Genomic DNA, 14,819 nt, shown 5'->3' with positions numbered 1-14,819 from the left:
GAGTGTGCAACTCTGTGTCTCGGAGCTGCATTTTCTGCGGGGTCGTAAACCTTATCGCAGCAATCTACTAATCAGTCATAACCTTCCGATACATGTATTGCTGGCTATATGCTTTTTTCGCAATAAAGTTGGCCACAACATACCCATATGACTGTGTAGTCTCCTTGCATATTGCCGTCCATGAGTCTTTTCTCTTGTGTCTGTTGGATTAGGCTGTTGGTATGGGGAAACTGACAGCAGCTTTGGGTAGGGATGAGCTGTTGAAAGCCCAAGGGAGAGACAGTGGCTTGAAAGCAAAACAGCAGAAATCTCCATATTCACACGGGATACCTTGTGAACATTTTCATAAATAGATAAAACACTGTTGATGCAGTGTGCCTTTTGCAGATGCAAAGTTCTGATAAGAGTGCATTGCATTACACATGGCACTTTGATGGCACACATGGCACAGTTGAGATAAGTCAAGGTAGATAGTGAGCATGCGGTGTGTTTATTATGGTAATGGTATGACAGGATATAGAATGGAGCTAGTGGGCTTATGCATAACAAAGAACTAGTTTGACTAGGATGGATTTGCCGTTCATGTAAATGGCAGCTTGAATTTAAATTTGCGCTCTGTAGATGTACTGAATGCGTGGCTCACACCATATACACAAACATGTACAGGTCCACGTGCACACACACGCACATGTAAGCAGTTGTCCAGCCAACAGCAGGAGGCCTCAATCTCCATTCTGCACAACACCCACGTCACCACCGCTACCAACATCACTACCACCAGCCCCTGTTGCTGGGGTAAAATGGAAGAGTGGAGGCGGGAAAACATTGAGTGAAGTCTTGCACGCTGTGTGTGGAGCAGTGTGACCGTTTTTGAGTCCAGTTTTGAGTTTGCGTTGGCAGCAGGGCATTGGGGGGGAAGGCCTTGGGTGGCAGTGTGAAATTGGGCTGAAAGCGCGGCAAAGAGCTGTGAAATCTGCGTCAAAAGCTTTTTTCACTGCCCTTAATGGCCAGCCACATTCACTCTCTGACTGCTGAGTTTTTGGACCATTCCCCCTCATTTGATGGCAAGCCTATTTTAGTCCAGCTAGAAAGGTATTCGAAGAGGTGTGTGTGCTTGTGTGTGCTTGTGTGTGTGTGTTTTTTGTGTGTGTACTGAATGCACCCCTACGTGCCTAATGGCTAAGGACAACCACGGTATGCCAGAGGGGCTCTTACAAAGTGAGAGCCTCTTTTACAAGACTAATCTTCGGGGGGTGTAAAGGTAAAAGAATTAAGAGATGGAGGTGTGAAAGGCGGCTGGCCTTTAAAGCATGTGCCACCTGCTCATCTCGTGGGCCGTGAAGGAAGCCGTGAACTTGATGGCCACTCTTAAGAGCGCAGACCTCCACTAACATGGCGGAATTCCCTGTTGGCCTTAATCTCCCAATAAAAATAGTGATCCAGAAAAGTGAGGGGGATCTAATACATCATTGTCAAAACATACGATAAGTTAACCGCTCATCTGTTTAGAAGATGCGGGATTCAGTTGATGTTTCTGTACAAAAGAAGACATCCGCTCACTTAAGGTCTTTTTTGTGCAAAGCTTTCCTTGATTTGCAAGCTTTCGGTCCTAGACAAGACCTACATCAGGCCTGGTGAAGTAAAGCTTTGCACAAAAAAGGCCTGAAGTGTGCAGATGTCTTCTTTTTGTACAGAAACAAACATACTAAAGAGAAGGAACAACTTTTGCGTCACAGACTACAGGAACTGTGGCTCTTACCTCTTTCAGGTTCTATCATGGTCTCTTTCATTTTCTGTTGACCTACATAAATCATTGATGGCAAAAAACTGATCAGCTCGAATATGGCAGAGCCTGAGAAGGTCATCAAAATCCTTCCATAGCTTTTAGAATCGGGCACTTTTAACAGATGAAGAAAATCAACCAATAGCAGAAGTAACAACCTTTGAGTCGGACAAAGACACGAGCTGTGTGGCTGTTGTTGCCTCTTTCAGGTCTTTCAGGTTCTCTCAGGGTCTCTTTCACCTGCTGTTTACCTGTATGAATCATTAACAGCGTAAACCACCAGGGGAATACAAAGGCCGTCTGCCCTTTAACCCACCACAACAGGATTGCTTAATAATACATGTCTTACTGGTTATAATATTGCAGCTGTGTTTGCTCTGTCAGCAGTCAAAGATGTAGTTATTCACATTTGTCAATTGTAGTCAATTGGCTGTAATTTCAGTTGAATGACAAGAAATGTGTGTAAACCTAACCAAATACCAAAAGCAGACCATTCTCCTTTTTAGGGTAATGATAAACAGTTAGTCCCGTGGGTTTCATCAAACATCAAATTACAGTTGAAGTGTATATGAATAAATTCAGTGCTGTGATGCTGAAATGTATGGGTTTAAATGAGTCTGCAATTTGAGTTTCAGGACACTGTTACCATTGTCTTTGGCCTGCCAGCCAGTCAGAGTTACTCAGTTGGCTTGAGCAGATGTTTTTTGCTGTGTTGACCTACTTCGCATGGCCATCATATGATCTTAGTCATCATCTTCGATTCCTCACCTAGTACCACTACAGGCTTGTGTGGTGGAACACCAACACCCCGTTACTCAGACCACCACCCGCAGACCAACCCCCCCCCCCCCTGACAGTAACAACAGTGAAAGACTCTCCTGTTTCCAGACCAGAGTTAACTGCCAGCTGTGATCAGACCTGCGTCGCATGACACTGCAGAGCAGCTGATCCTGGGCCTGTGTCCATGTGAGACTCCTGACTCATCAGAGCTCTGAGGGGCTAATATGTAAGCAATAACGGCCGACGAGGTGTTCCGATGTCAAGGGACGAGCCGAAAGCGTCAAACAGCCCGACGGCGTAGCTGAATGCTGAGGGTATATCATTCGCATGATTTCTACAGAGTTTTCACTTAAAGGGATATGCCACTATTTTGGGGCTTAATACAGTTACAATCTTTGGCTGGGGTTTATAAAGGTGATAAAGTGTCTTATTTTTCATGTTAAGCATTGTCTTGCTTTAAGACAAGTTAAAAGAGGGAATATGTCACTAAGCGCATTGCTACATGCTACACGGATCCATTGACTTTCACTAGCTTAGCGACATGCTCTCTCTTTTAACTTGTCTTAAAACAAGACAACGGCTTACATGAAAAATAAGACACTTTACCACCTTTATAAACCCCAGCCAAAGATTTTAACTGTATTAAGCCCCAAAATAGTGGCATACCCCTTTAAATATTGTCAGCATTTCAAACAAGTATTCTATGCACGACTGGGTTATACGCACACACGCATGCATGACTTTATAGGTGTCCCATTATCGCAGAATAATGGACACCTGCTCAGCCAATCAGAAGGCCGGGTGATTAAATGAGAATAGTTGCAGCGATTGAGAGACACCCTGCCCTGCAGTGCTAAGGAGAGCTGTTCAAGGTGCCCCTTCTCTCTCTGTGAGGTGAAGGGAAGTCAAGTTAGCTGATGTTCTGTGTTTGGTTGTTTTCTCATGGAAAGATGTAGCAGAGGAATAGTTGGACTGTATGATGCTTCTTGCAACTTTCTTCTTGGTATAGTGTCTTGTTTTACCATTTGTTGTGCAGCTACTGTATCACAACTATGCTACAAGGTTGAATTGGAGACGTCATTTCACACGCCTAACCTACTGCTTTTGCAGTCCTGGCAACACAACATCAAATCTTTCATAACGTGAAATGTGAACGGGCCCTTCAGGTGACCTGGTGACCTGTCCCGATCCCAGCCTGCGCCTGCCTGCCTGCCTATTCAGCATCTGTAGCCGGGGCCGCATCACAAGACGCCATAGGGGTCCAGCGGCCAATGCACAAAAGCGCCCCTGTCTTCTTCTTCTTCTTCTTTCTGCATACTGTACACTCACAGTACAGGGCCTGCAACCAACGAAAGGTGTCATCACACCATCACATGGCAGAGCCTGCTGACTGGGCTGAAATCGATCTGGGTCACTCACGCTACAGGGCCCCATGGTCGGGGGTGGGGGGTTCGTATTGATCAGGCTGCATTGGGCTATCCCATGGCAATCCCATCTGCTACTGTGTTACTGTATTGTTGACCCTCAGTGGTGCCAGGGCAATTGCAAGTCAATACCGCTACTACACTACTACTGGCAACGAGCAAGCCCCTATACACTGTACATGATATTGATCCTAATGATGATGACCACCATGGTTGTTTTGTGTTTGTTGTTTATTTTGTACCTCTCACTGATATGATGTGGATGTTGAGATGATGGGAAATCCTAAAAGAATGTTATGATAATTAAAGGGGTGTGCCACTATTTTGGTGCTTAATACAGTTAAAATCGTTGGCTGGGGTTTATAAAGGTGGTAAAGTGTCTTATTTTTCATGTAAGCGTTGTCTTGCTTTAAGACAAGTTAAATGAGGGAGTATGTCGCTAAGCTAGTGAAAGTCAATGGATCCGTGTAGCATATTTCCTCTAATAGTGGCATACCCCTTTTAATGGTGCATATGTTAAAGTGGACATGAAACACTAGACAAAGTTTTCCTCATTAGAAATATTGAGTATTAGTCTATCCATTCGAGTTGCCTTAATAGTGTCAGTGACACTGGTTAAAATATAATAAGTTTGAGAAAGATACATTTTTGCAACTGTGTAGCGCCATCATGTTCCACGGCAGAACGTTACATCACTGGGTGTGTTGCCTTGGAAATTCTACAGTAGCAAGCATCGGAGACGGACACAACGACATTTAGAGATTTGACTATTATGGAGAACGGTAATAAGCAGAGGACAAAGGGAGGGCATTATTGTATTGTACCTGGCGGCAAGAATACATTTTACCGTTTAAAGGCGAGTAAGAGCAATGCAGTTCATTTCCATCACCTGCCCTTGAAGCGCAAAAGGGTCCTCCACCGTTGGTTGGTCGCGCTAAAGAGGAAAACCCCTCCTGTCAACAACTATGCCGGTCTGCAGTGACCATTTTTTGGATGAAAATTAGACTACATAGAGGAAAATATATTTGATCCATCGGGGCGTCTAGTGACTAGGTCCACCAACAGGCTTAAATTGGACGCAACCCCCTCTGTGTTCAATTTTACAACATATGGTAGCCTAACGTAACTTTGGCCCCTGCCAAAATTGCGCTGCGCCTGAAAAGACAACGGCGCACTCATTTAGTAGAACAACTTCAGGTAGCCTACGCGATAGTATGAAAGACAGACTAAATGCTAAATTAATCACCAAGGGTAATAAAAACATTGTGCAATTCCATGTTAGCTTTGAACACTTGCACCTTTCCAGCTATCGCCCACCACAGTTGTTAACAGGTTTTTTATTTACTTGGGGTGGGTTAAGATTAAATGTCGGGCGATCGCTACCTCCATCTACTACACCATGTCCGCTAGTGGGCGTGTCAGGATACATTAAACTTCCAACCTTTCTTTAAAATTTTAGGCCACAGGCTTGGGTGCAGTTATTTAATAGTTGTTTGGCTTTCAGTGGTATAGTACCCAACCCAACAAATCCATAATATGTAGCCTATATTTAGTAGACTTAATGTCTTGTTGCATTACACCAAATGGCAAACCCAACCCTTTTTAACCAGTCATTTACCCCCTATATTCATCATCATTATAGGATGGGTTATTTCCCATTCAAGTATCAAAATCTGACATATAAAGATAAGTATAACTACAACTTCACAAAGGAAGAATGAAACATTTAGATTATTTTACTACTGAATAAAACAACGCACACTCCTAAAATAGATCTACACATTACACAGTATATCACCTTAGTATAAAATCAACACAAGCAAACAAATGCCTTTGAACTGCAAACATATTCTTTATTTCTGTTGGTCAGGCATACATCCATTCATTTTGAGGTAGACGGTGAAAGTACTACTGAGTGTGACATTCTGCAAGAACATCAATTGGGCCTACCTAAAACCGTGAGTGTAGGCACACAGACTGATGAAGTGCATCAGTACAGTAAAGGCACAATGACAGGCAACATTGACAGTTGGATTAGCCATGACCATCCTCACAGCAAGCCAGTGACGAATGTGTGAATTATACAGTATTTATCAATGAAGTGTATGTTGTGAAAGTCACACCTTGTTAAAGTTTAAGAGGCGCTTAATAGAGGGATGCACAGTGAACACGTTACATTAAATGACATTACACTTAGCAGAAGCTTTTATCCAAAGCGACTTATCGTTATTTCAGGTAGAGGGTTCAGTCACTGGAGCAATGTGGGGTAAGATGCTTTATTCAAGGGCACCTCAGTCACTCCACCGCAGGAGTCCCACACCCTTACAACTGGTATAGGATTTGAGTCTACAATGCGTACTGCACGTTTCTCCAAAGATCCATCGCTTGGATCTCTTAGTAATCCGTCGATAGCATATACATTTCTTTGGAGGTAGTTTATTTTATGGTGAGTAAGTGTATGGTGAGTTTAAGTAGTTGGCATGGCGTCCTCGGGTTCACTGGCTCATACTCGACATCGCTTTCTTTCATTCAATGACTGCATTTTGATCAAATCTGTGGAACAAGGGTCCCAGGTGTCAAAAACACTACACTCAGTATTTAACTGCAGTATTCGGGAAGTAAAAAAAAAAACCCTGCATTTTTTCATCAGGTACACTAGATGCCAATCTTGACCGGGAACAGGGTCTTCACTGCCACTAAGGCCAGCAGACAACCCTGAGGCATGCCTGGGCATGGCAAAGGATGCCAGTCTGCACGTGGGCACGCAGACCTTGTCTCCATCTGGATTCTAATCTCCACACACACACACACACACACACACACACACACACACACACACACACACACACACACACACACACACACATATACACATGCTGTTTCACATGCACACATACTCTTTCACATGCACACACACAAACAACGAAATATCCCGCCAGTTAGTCACTTTACCAGCAGCCTAAACATCAGTCTTGCAATGATTGTTTGGCATGGTTGGTTGCCTGTGGCTCCTGATGGCTGATCTGATGGGGCCTTTTCTAGGACCCCGGCTGATGGGCAGAAAGGAGGCCTCAGGACACTGACCCCTGACATGACAGACGGACCGAGCGGGTTACCTAATGCATCTTTGACCCGAAGTGGTCCTAAAGTAGATTACTGGTACGTGTGTGTGTGTGTGTGTGTGTGTGTGTGTGTGTGTGTGTGTGTGTGTGTGTGTGTGTGTGTGTGTGAATGTGTTTGTGTCGGGGAGAGAGAGTGGTGTAAAATCCTCTTAAAGCACGGCGAGATGCGGCACCATGCTCCTGATGTCTGACCATAAGATTAGGCCTCGGGTCCTTATTGCCCTGTGATTGGTGGAGGAGGGGGTGTGTGTGGGACAAGACGCACGTGTAGCGAGTGTCCCGGGCCGCGTCTAGCCTGTCCCTCAGGTTGGGTAACCAGCATATACCTAGAAGAGCTACATGTACTGTACTGTACTGTCCTGAGCTATACTGTATGTACTGCAAATATCCCTCAGCAGTACAAGCTGTGGCGTTGGGGTGTGGGGACGGTACAGACGGCGAGGGTGTTGGCTTTGGTAGAGACAGGACACTGTCATCAGCACAACACACGTGTGTCTGTGCCTTTTCACTGCTCTGTTAAGTTACCTGGCACCATTACACTTGTCTGTTGCAGCTGCAGCCAATGACGTTGCTGCATCGCTAACTGCATGCACAAGTTATACATAAATAAAAACCATACGAAATAATATTAGAAGTTTGCGTAAAGACTGTATGTGAATAAACTCATATCTTTGCTGTATTAAAATAAAGTGAAGAATATGTTTGCTGATGTGTCCCCATGGTCCATATGCCTGATGGCTGTTGAGGTCCATGTGGAGAGCCAACAGCCAGAACACAGCCTGTTTCTTCCCTCGTTTTTAATTATGATATATTTAGACTTCATAGTAACATTTCTGTGCTGTTGCTTGACAACACTCCAGTTCAGCGCGCTGAAAGATGTCCAGCCATGACCACTAGGGCGCCACCTTGTGGTCGTAAAAATCAAACACACTACTAATCACATCTATTCAAAAAACTGTACTGACCTAAAAAGACAAAGTGCAGTAACTTTGCCAACATTGAAACTGAGAAAAAGCCTTCAAAGTCTCGGTATTTGGTTGGATATTGTAGTTACTGCAAATTTGACATGGGGGTGTCTCTAAACAGGACACATTTGACCACAAAGGCTTTGTCACACCATATAGAAAGTGTAGTGAAGACCATTTTCAGTCCAAACTCAACTTTGACAGAATATGTATTTACTGCGCTTTGTCTTTGTATGGCAGTGTAGCCTTTTGCATGATTATGGCAGCTATGCTGTGTTTTTTCCCTTTCAGATGTGAATGACTGCGCTGGCCAGCCGTGTAAGAATGGAGGTGTGTGTCGCGACCTGGATGGAGACTTCAATTGCAAATGCCCCTCTCCCTATGTTGGAAAGCACTGCCACCTCCGTAAGTGTCAACTTCTGGTCTCTCAACTATCCATGCAAAGCCACCATTCATTTATTAACCATTTCCTCTATTTCACTGACCCAACAACTGTTCAAAATGTATGTGGAGCCTGAACCCCAGTTAATGCATTTACAAATGTCACATATCCAGCCAGTAGGGATACTTGACAGTGACAGCAATTGACAGGAATTGACAGTGTTGGTAAATATTATTAAGAAAGAAAAACATTTAACCTGCAACACAGATTTTAATAATGAAATGGAAATTGTACCTACTGCACCTTTTTAAGTTGACCTTTCACAGTAGTGTGCCAGTGGGAAAGACAATGACCGCATAGGCAGCAACCGCCCCCACATAAGGGCAGTAATGGGTGAGCGGTTAGGGCGTCGTTCTTGCATCACAGGGGTTGCGGGTTCAACTCCCGACCCGCCAGGTTGGTGGGGGGAGTAATCAACCAGTGCTTTCCCCCATCCTCCTCCATGACTGAGGTACCCTGAGCATGGTACCGTCCCACCGCACTGCTCCCCATGGGGCGCCACTGAGGGCTGCCCCCTTGCACGGGTGAGGCATAAATGCAATTTCGTTGTGTGCAGTGTGCAGTGTGTGCTGTGGAGTGCTGTGTCACAATGACAATGGGAGTTGGAGTTTCCCACTGGGCTTTCATAATGCCATCGAGCTGAGGAAACCACTTTTCAGCTATTTTCCATGTCGGGGGCACAAGCTGAGCAAAGAAAAACCCAAGCGCTCATGAAAATGGCCAGCCACCCCAAATATAGCATGCACGGCGGTGCGCATTCACATCAGGCAGAAAATGCCATAAAGCCAGAGAAGAAGAAAGCCACATGGGGCAGTGAAACTTAAATTACAGTACACGCTAAAGCCCATTCTTTATTCTCCAGGAGGGGTTGTTGAGAGTTGGTTTGGGAGTGCTTTTAGCACTGCTTTTACTCACAAAACATGGTGCATACAGCGTGTGTGTGTGTGTGTGTGTGTGTGTGTGTGTGTGTGTGTGTGTGTGTGTGTGTGTGTGTGTGTGCACATTTATGTGTGTGTATAGTTATATGGTATGTTTACGGTACATATGTGTGTCGTGTCCATATATGTCCAACTCTGGGCATGGAGAGCGGTTGCGCACCAGGTCACAGAATTTATTCGGTATAATTGTGTGTGTGTGTGTGTGTGTGTGTGTGTGTGTGTGTGTGTGTGTGTGTGTGTGTGTGTGTGTGTGTGTGTGTGTGTGTGTGTGTGTGTGTGCCATCTGCATCTGGGCATGGAGGGAGGTGGCATTGCGGAGCATCAGGTGTGTGTGTGTGTGTGTGTGTGTGTGTGTGTGTGTGTGTGTGTGTGTGTGTGTGTGTGTGTGTGTGTGTGTGTGTGTGTGTGTGTGTGTGTGTGTGTGTGTGTGTGTGTGTGTGTGTGCGCGTGCGTGAGTGTTTGTGCCAGACTGTATCTCTGTGCTGGGCAATGGAGGGTGGTGGCATTGTGAAACACCAGATCACAGCATTTATATGGTATAATTGTGTGCGTGTCGTGTGCCAGGCTGCATCTCTCTGCTGGGCATGGAGGGTGGTGGCATTGCAGAGCACCAGATCACGGCGTCCTCGGTGCACTATGGCATCCTGGGTCTGCAGCGCTGGGGGCCCGAGCTGGCACGCCTCAACAACAAGGGCCTCGTCAACGCATGGACCTCCGCCGGGCATGACAGGAACCCCTGGATTGAGGTGAGCCCCACGAACATGAATAGATTAATGACTAACAACACATTGACAAACAATTGCAGATACAGTCCAGATCACGTCAGGAACCTCTAGATCGAAGTGAGCTGGATAAACACATAACAGAATGATATTGAATAAAAGCAAATAGATATACCAGTTGGTAGTCCTGGTCAGGACGGCAACACTTGGATCGAGGTGAAAGGGAATGCTTTTTAAATATGTATTACAATGTTTCTGGGTATTAAAAGTGGCTTTACCGGTGAGGAAAACACATGGAGAAAGCAGCATATTATTTAGTGAAACAAATAGTACTAAAGGAACCCCCGTGGATTGAGAAGACACTGATCTGAATTCATCTTGATTACACATTATTATTAGTCGTCTGTGTAGTTCTGCCCAGCTAATCCAGTGCTCTCCCAGACTGAGTGGAACTCGTGAAGCTGGCGAGTGTCAGGCTCGCCGATAACAGGAAGGATGGATGAAAATGGATTCGTTGCTTGGCACAGATGACAACACCATGGTATGGGGTGAAATAAAATAGATCCAGACGACAAGTGGGCAGTCTGGAGAGGATAAGGGAGAGGGATGTTAGTGGTTATGTGGAAAGGAATTTTTATACAAAAGGATCGAATAAGGCCACTACGCTGTCACACACCCCAGAATCAATCACAACAGATACATGGGCTTAACTTCCAGAGACACCACACTTGTGGTCCAGCTGGTTTGGCCGTTGGGAGGAATTCACTAAAACAGAAATTATTTGAGTGAATGTGGATCACAAAAGTGTGTGTGTGTCTGTGTCTGTGTCTGTGTCTGTGTCTGTGTGTGTCTGTGTCTGTGTCTGTGTCTGTGTCTGTGTCTGTGTGTGTGTGTGTGTGTGTGTGTGTGTGTGTGTGTGTGTGTGTGTGTGTGTGTGTGTGTGTGTGCACACAATTGTCTGATTGCCTCCTTGGCTGTTTGTCTATCTTGGAGTTTGCATCCCTTTCATGGGAAAACTCTGGGCTAAATCAGAGTGGGACTGACTGCTGAATGCGGTAAACCACCGTAGACGAATTCCCCTAGTGGCCAAAAATATGTTTGCCTGGCAAGTTAGTCTAGCCTTGGTCCTTGTAAGATATTCACAACAGGCCTCAGCCCTGGCCCAGAGACAATGGATTGGTGCCACCCACAGCCCTCAGCTATCTACGTGTATATCCAAGACAAATATCCCTCGGGACGAATAAAAGCACCTTGAATCTTGTGTCTGAATGGAGCGATTCCAGACTAGTATTTCCATGCTAGTCTGGCTCAGGAGGCAAAGCTATTATCCCTTACCTAGGCAGACTAACTGTCATCAAGAGGTAAACACTCGAAGAGGCCTGTGGGTTTATTTCAGTAGAACAATAGAGCCATGGGGCTCATCTATTAAGTTATTAACTACCTTAAAGTGATACTGTCCCATTTTTGGAAATAAGCTAATTTTACACCTTCCCTTGAGTTAAATAATAGGGGTTTACCATTCTCCTGTACTTTCAACCGTTTTCTAGTTATGACAGTGGAAATTTTACCTCCAAGCTAACAGTTAACATTGAGTCCTATGAGACCAGTTAGCCGCGAGCTGGTCTCATAGGACTCAATGTTAACTGCTAGCATGGAGGTAAAATTTGCACTGCCATACCCCGAGAACGGTTGAAAGTACAGGAGAACGGTACAACCCTATTATTTAACTCAATGGGAGGTGTAAAATAAGCTTATTTCCAAAAATGGGACAGTATCACTTTAAATTATCTCATCTGGATTAGCCCCTAAACCACCGACTTGGCATCCGCCGTGTCTTAGTGCAGGGGGAATGCTATGTCCTTACGTTACCCTTTTGATGACTTACTACTGCATGGCTATCCCTCTGATCCAAGGCGAATGTACAGGGGTTTAACAATAACAATTGATACACCTGTCATTTTAGTGTCATTTAGTTCCTCTTGCGTCCACAGTTAATCTTGTTGGATGTTGTTCATCCTTCCTGGTGGTATGCAGGTATGCTTGGATACTGTGGCTCTTGATACATCACAAAGACTTGCTGTCTCGGTCAAAGATGCAACAGTTACACACGTACAAAGAATTTCTCCGTTTTGAACTCTGACATGTCACCCATAATATTGTGTGCATTGCAATTTTTTTTTAGCAAAACTGTGCTCTCATCCTGCTAATTGAACCTTCGCACTTCACTTTACTGGTGCAATGTGCCATTGATGAAAATTGGCCAACAGGCTGGTCCACTTGAGCCATGAAACTTCCCACACTAAAATGACAGGTGTCTCAGTTATTTTGTCCAACACCTGTATGTATATGTGTGTGTACATTTTTATATGATCACCTTATTCTGTCCCGCCTGCATTCAGGTTTTGTTTTTTTTGCCATCGTCATTGTGATTTGATTCGGCCACAGTTGTGAATGACAATCTCATGTTTTTTAATGCTCTTGCTTTGTGAATGCCACCCCAGGTGAATCTGCAAAGGAAGATGCGCCTCACGGGCATCATTACTCAGGGTGCCAGCCGCATGGGTGTGTCGGAGTACATCAAGGCCTTCAAGGTGGCATCCAGCCTGGACGGACGCACCTACACCATGTATAGGCTGGACGGGCAGAGGAAAGACACTGTGAGTGTCAAGTCATTCACACAGTAGTACATTAAAACTCATGTTGTTAGGCTGCGGGCACACCAAACATGGATTTCTGCTTACAATCAAACTTGAGCAATTGGGTTTTTTTTTGGTTGCGGATAGACCCAACACATTTGAATGCTGTTAATACTACTGATTGGACATCTGGAAAACCTGCCTGTGACGTCGGCCTTGAGTTGAACTTTTTTCCGTCTGATCCACTCAGAGCAGACAGGCAGAAAATCCATCTTCCACCTTATTCTGATAATCAGAGTGGAATACACTCACTGCCATTATGAAGCAACCGCAGAAATGTGCATTGCACTATAACATCCGCATTTGGTATGTTCACAGCCATATTGAGCACAATGCATTCATTATTTTTGTTGCTGTGTGAATGTCATTATTTATGTTAACTGTGATGTTGTTTGGAACAGCCAGCAGATGATGAAGAAGAAGAACAGTGGGTAATAATATAATAGAATAGATTACAACAGATAGCTAGCCTAAATTAATTCAGATGTACAGTAGAATATACAAATATGACTATACACACTACAAAATGTAAAGCGGAATACTATCATTATCAGTAATGTTACTGATAGTAATAAAAAAAAAATACAATTAGTAGTAGTGTAATGTAGTAGTGTAGTACTAATAGTTTCCCATACTATCTTGTTCTCCTACCAACTACCGGTATTTGTAGTCATCCTGGCTATTGGAAGCACTTTGAGAAGCATTGTCTTTGAAAACAACAGGATAAAAGGATTGTGTAAAGACTTTCTACATAAGTTTCGTTTTGACTTATGTAACATGTAATGCCTCGTGTGAGTCACATGAGCATATTTGTGGTTTGGAGTGTAAACGGGCATGCCAGAGGTTTGATTAACGGGGTGTGGTGGTGATTCCCCCCTCTCCCTCCAGGTGTTCCCTGGGAATTCTGACAACGACGGCACCAAGACTAACCTGTTTGACCCGCCCATCATTGCGCAACACCTGCGTATCATCCCCGTGGTTTGCCGCAAAGCATGCACCCTGCGCATGGAGCTGGTCGGCTGCGAGCTAAACGGTAAATACCATGTCATGTTGATGCCAAGAGTCACAGGCGAGCACATGCGCTCTGACACACACACACACACACACACACACACACACAAATAAAGAGGCCTTGAAAGACAGGATCCTACTTAAGATAAAGTAGATGAAGACGAAGAAGATAAAAAGAAAGTTCCTTTCCAAGGATTTGTGTGAGACTACGCTGTTCATAAGTTTACTTACCCCGGTAGAAAAAGTAGTTTTGTAGCCATTTTTCAGAGAATATGAATGATGACAAATCCTTGTCTATCACTTATCGTTATTGTGTGAATGGAAGATAATTTAACTCTATGAAACAGAAAAGGGGCATAAAGTATCAAACAAATGAAGAGTGTCAATTGACACTGTTGAAATTCCAATTCAGAAGTGTAATATGAGTTTTTTTTTTAATCAAGCCATAGTCAGGCAAATACAATTTCAGCCATAATTGCAAGGGAAATTATTCAGGAGGCAGATGACGACCAAAAATATCTTCAGTTATCTTCAAATATAAGACAACATAAAAAATGTTTCCAGCTCTACAGCAGTGTTTCCTGAACTTTTTCAGACCGAGGACCACTTTGTCCCTCCAAAAATGTTCAGGGACCACCTGTCAACTTAATTCATAGTTGACGGGTGCTAATTTGACACTGCTAATTCTCATGCAGATCACTTACTTTTTATTCACATTACAAGCATGTCTTATTGTGGTAAAAATAACACTTCAGCTATGTTTAGCTTTGTAATAATGTTGCAAATACAGCCAACTGCTAGCTTGTCTTAGAAAAGTAGAAATCCCCTCGCGGACCACCTAAGGGCTGTCGCGGACCACCCTTTGAGAATCACTGCTCTACAGTAAGGAGGCACTTTAGGAAAAATGGGTATAGGGGTGGTGGTCAGAACAAAGCC

At 44.3% G+C, this 14,819-nt stretch overlaps 1 protein-coding gene across 2 annotated transcripts in view; it reads left to right on the top strand.

Annotated features, from left to right (window-relative positions):
- The window catches only part of mfge8b (milk fat globule EGF and factor V/VIII domain containing b), a 35,434-nt gene that overhangs the window by 12,202 nt on the left and 8,413 nt on the right, over nt 1–14,819 (top strand). For both annotated transcript variants that reach the window (XM_063197596.1, XM_063197595.1), the window contains exons 4-7: nt 8,366–8,479; nt 10,019–10,200; nt 12,678–12,833; nt 13,761–13,905. In XM_063197596.1, coding sequence (XP_063053666.1) covers nt 8,366–8,479; nt 10,019–10,200; nt 12,678–12,833; nt 13,761–13,905 — 597 coding nt within the window. The remainder of the gene's footprint in view (nt 1–8,365; nt 8,480–10,018; nt 10,201–12,677; nt 12,834–13,760; nt 13,906–14,819) is intronic.

Source organism: Engraulis encrasicolus, chromosome 4 (assembly GCF_034702125.1).
Source record: "Engraulis encrasicolus isolate BLACKSEA-1 chromosome 4, IST_EnEncr_1.0, whole genome shotgun sequence".
NCBI classification, from domain to species: Eukaryota; Metazoa; Chordata; class Actinopteri; order Clupeiformes; family Engraulidae; genus Engraulis; species Engraulis encrasicolus.
Note: the sequence above shows the minus strand (reverse complement) of the source record. Positions and strands in the feature narration are given on the sequence as shown.